Source organism: Fonticula alba (genome assembly GCF_000388065.1).
Source record: "Fonticula alba strain ATCC 38817 unplaced genomic scaffold supercont2.5, whole genome shotgun sequence".
Taxonomy (NCBI): Eukaryota; order Rotosphaerida; family Fonticulaceae; genus Fonticula; species Fonticula alba.
The window spans coordinates 1,783,901-1,788,018 of NW_009242975.1; the positions used below are offsets into that span (position 1 = coordinate 1,783,901).

Sequence of the window (4,118 nt, forward strand, 5' to 3'; positions counted from 1 at the left end):
CCCCCCCCCCCCCCCGCCCCCGCTCCCTGGGCTTTGGCGCAGTCCCTTGGCCCTCCTGCCTGGGGCGCTTTGCACCTGCACGCGGTCCGCTCATGTGCCCGATAGCTGACATGTCCCCGGCGCGTGTGGCCCGGTCTCTCGACCGTGGCGTTGCCCGGCGCGATGGCCTGGCTAGGAACGAGTGGTGGATCCGACGATCGGCCTTCCGCAAGGCGCGCGAGATCCAGCTGGTCAACCAGAAATCCGAGCTCCTCCTGGAGATGCTACTGCCGAAGTACATCCGTCGCAAGTGCGTGCCGACATTGGGGGACCGCCCTCGCCCCGGCCGCCCGGCCCTCCGGCCCTCCCACTGACCGTGATCCGGCCCCCGCCCTTGCGCCGGCCTCCCCCGACGGCCGGATGCATGCACGCAGGATCAGCGAGACACCCAACCTGCGAAGCATCGCCGAGTCCTTTCCCCATGTGGCGGTCATCTTCCTCAGTGTCACAAGTGCGTGGGCTTCGGCGCCGCCTGGCCCTCCTGAGACACGCCCGCTCGCGGCACCCGCGCACGACGCAAGCAGCACACCGCCCCTCCGCCCCCGTGCCCCGCCATGCATGGAGTCCACCCGCGGCCGGGCCGCGGCCCGGCTGCTCCGGGACCCTTTCACCCCGACGCTCACACATCCGCCCCCGCCCCCGCCGCCCCCGTGCCAGACTTCCGGCACTCCAGCATGGAGAGCGCCAACTGGATCGAGATGCTCAACGAGCTGGCCGTCGTCTTCGACGAGGTCATGAGCATGTACGGCGCGCTGAAGATCAAGTTCGGCGGGGCCACCTGGCTGGCCATCGCCGGTGGCCCGGCCGACCTGGACCCCAAGCTGGAGTACCCGCCGCTGCCGCTGGCCCTCTACTCCAGCGGCATCGGCCGCGGCGGGACCAGCATCAATGTTCGCCGGCGCATTGCCGATCTCTTTGCCCAGTGCGACGATGACTTCGAGGATTTGGACTGGGCCCTGGCCGCGGCGGCGGCCATGGCCCGCGAGACGGCCGCCTCGAGCAAGCATCGCCAGGCCGGGCTGGCCGAGGGCCCGGCTCCGGAGGGGCTGCTGCTCGAGGCGGCCGGCACCGGCGGCCGCCAGACCCCCGGGGCTTCCAACGGCCTGACCGTCCTGTCGCCCAATGGCCTGGCCGGCCAGGCGGTCACCTTCCCCGGGGCGGCCCGGGCCAGCCAGGCCGGGGACGTGGCCCCGCGAGTGGCCCGCGACACCGACCAACTGGCGCAGGCCCTCCAACGGGCCGGGTCGGCCATCCTGGAGACCGTCAGCCTCAGCCCGACGCACTCGGCCGACCTGGAGTGGGCGCGCCAATCGGCGCACTCCTTCGGCGCCGGGGGCATGGGCCACCACGGCGCGGGCCCCGGGGCGGCCGGGGCGCTGGCCGGCCGGATGGACCGGCCGGCCGGGCCGGCCGGCGCCAGCAGCGCCGGGCGCCGGCTCCTGTCGGCCGGGCTCGGCCTCGACCTCGGCCCGCCCTCGGACTTGTCTCTGGCCACCAGCCACCCGGACAGCCTCCGGGCCGTGGTGTCCGACACCGAGCTCGATGTCCTGCTGCACCGGCGGCACATGCCGCCCGGGGGGGCTTTGGACCAGCCGGCCGCCGGCCTGGCCGCCGGGGGGGCCTACCCTCGCCAGCGCCAGTCGTCCCTCTGGCCCGGGGGCGAGCTGCAGGACGGCCTGCCCAGCCCGGAGGCACGGGCGACCGGCCCCTTGAAGCGCCGGCTGCCCCGGCGCCTCCTCCGGCGCAGCAACTCCTCCCTGCACCAGCGCCCGGCGGCCGAGAACGGGGCACTCAGCCGCTTCAGCTCGGCCTCCAGCCTCGGCCATGCGGCCGACAACATCTACCAGCAAATATACTCCCGGCAGATGCTGTCCACCACCGGCGGCCTGGTGGGGGGCTCGGCCGCGCGAGGCCGGCCCAGCGGCCAGGCCCGGGCCGCCCTGGCCCTGCGCCGGTACCAGCAGCACGCCGGCGGGCTGGACCCCGAGTCGCTGGAGGCGGCGGCCGTGGCGGCCGAGGTGGCGGCCGATGCCGCCGTCGCCGCCGCCGGCCACGGCCTCGGCCCCGACCCGGGCCCCGGCCGCAAGCGCCCCAACCCCCTGCACCAACGTAGCCGCCTGCGAAATATGATCCCCCTGAAGCCGGCGCGCCGGGGGTCGGCCGGCGCGCCGGCCGGCGACCCGCCGCCCCGCTGGCATCGGCGCCGGTCGCTCGACCGATCGGCCTCCGGCCCCATGGGCCCGGACCGGCAGTCCGATGGCGGTCCCAGCCCCGGCCGCAGTGGCAGCCGCAGCCGCAGCCGCAGTCGCCATTCGAGCCCGGACCGCGCGCGCCAGCCTGGCCGCCGGGCCTCGCCATCCCGGTACGATGGGGCGCTGGAGGGACACCTGGCCGGGCAGGCGGGCCACCGGCCGGGCCATGATGCCGAGGCCCGGCACGCCGAGAAGCCCACCTGGCTGCGGCGCCTGAAGCGCCAGCTGGTCCTGGAGCGGCGGTTCCCGGCCACCCTGGAGCCGATCGCCCTGGCGGCGCTGATGTCCTCGCCGCCGGGGCCTGGGGCCGGCGGGGCCCGCGCCACGGCGGCCAGCGGCCGCCGCGCCTCCCCGATGGCGGCCAACCCGTCGGACTGCCTGCTGGGCCTGCCCGGCGCCGGGCGCCTGTCCAAGCGGAATTCCCTGCTGGTGGAGGCCGGGCGCTTGGCCACCGGGCCGATGGCCGAGCCCGGCATGGCAGGCCGCTTCCCCGCCGCCGGGGGGGGGACCCCCCGCCGGGGCAGCGCCGCCATGGGCCCGGCCGCCGGCGACCCGGCGCACGACTACCCGGTCCCCCCCTCGGACCAGGGCCCGGGCTTCGATGCGGTTCTCCAGGCGGCCGCCGACAGCCAGCGCCAGGTCCCGGACCTGGAGGCCGACCTGGAGGCAGGGCTGGACCACCAGGCCGATGACGCCGGCGGCCCCGGGGCCGCCGGCGGCAACATCGCCCAGTTCTCGTGGGCCAACTTTTGGCACGCACAGCGCCGGGCCTCCTCCTCCACGAGCAACATCTCCGGTGACAGCCCGCCCGAGCAGGCGGAGTCCTCCTCCGGCGGCGGGTCAAACTCCGAAACCGACCTCTTCACCCGGGTCCGCACGACCCAGCAGCAGGCGGCCCAGGCGGCGGCCGTGGCCGCGCGCCCGGAGGGCAGCACATCGCCCGGCCCCGGGTCATCCGGCCTCCTCGCCGGGCCGGGCCTCTCGCGTCCGGAGTCCACACTGCTGACCGGCGAGCGGTCGGGCAACATGGCCCACGGGCGCCGGCGATCCCTCCGCCCGGGGGCCGGACCCGGCGGCGCTTCAGCCACCACCAGTGGCGCCGGATCCTCCGGTCAAGCAAGCGGCGACTCGGCCGACAGTACGGCCGAGGGGGCCCCGCCGGGCCCGGCCATCGGCGGCGGCGGCGGCGGCGGCGGCGGCATCCTAACCAGGCTCGGCCTCAGCCGCCGGCCATCGCAAAACATCAATCTCTCGGCCCTGGACGGCGCGCAGGGCAAGGGCCCGGCCCCGGGCACCGCCCCCGGGGGGGGGCCCCTGTGCAGCGCCCACCTGGAGGAGCGTGAGGATCCGGCCGACCCCCCGGCCGAGGGGCTGGATGAGGCGGAGCAACAGGCGGAAAGCGCGCACGAGCTCTTCCTGCGGGAGCTTCGGATGCCGGTCAGCCGCCTGCTGCTGATGGCCATCCACCTGCAGAATACCATCGTCAACTTCGGGTCCAAGCACCGGCGCGACTTCCAGGTGAAGGCTGGCTTGCACGGTACGCGCGCAGCTGTCCGATGCCGGGGGCGTCGCCTTCCCCCCTCCCCCCCTCTCTCTCCCTCTCTCGCTCTCTTTGTTTCGCTCCTTTCCAAGCCGCCACGCGGCCCATGATCCGTGGGCTGGGTCGCGTGCTGCCACGGGCACCGCCCTCCCCGCCGCCATCTGCTCGGCCATGTGCTCGCGCAATGTGCCTGCCACTGTGTCGACCCATGCGTGTACCTGCACCTGATCTCACACATGCACCACCCATCCACACGCCCGCATGCCGCTCTCGACCCCTCCTCCCCC

General features: G+C 75.4%; 1 protein-coding gene across 1 annotated transcript in view; it reads left to right on the top strand.

Annotated features, from left to right (window-relative positions):
• Positions 1 to 110: 110 nt before the first annotated feature.
• The window catches only part of H696_03556 (hypothetical protein), a gene marked incomplete at both ends in the record, with an annotated part of 5,095 nt that continues 1,087 nt past the window's right edge, over positions 111 to 4,118 (top strand). Inside the window, 3 exons of the mRNA XM_009497425.1 lie at positions 111 to 289; positions 414 to 490; positions 697 to 3,828. Of these exons, the coding sequence (XP_009495700.1) occupies positions 111 to 289; positions 414 to 490; positions 697 to 3,828 (3,388 nt within the window). The remainder of the gene's footprint in view (positions 290 to 413; positions 491 to 696; positions 3,829 to 4,118) is intronic.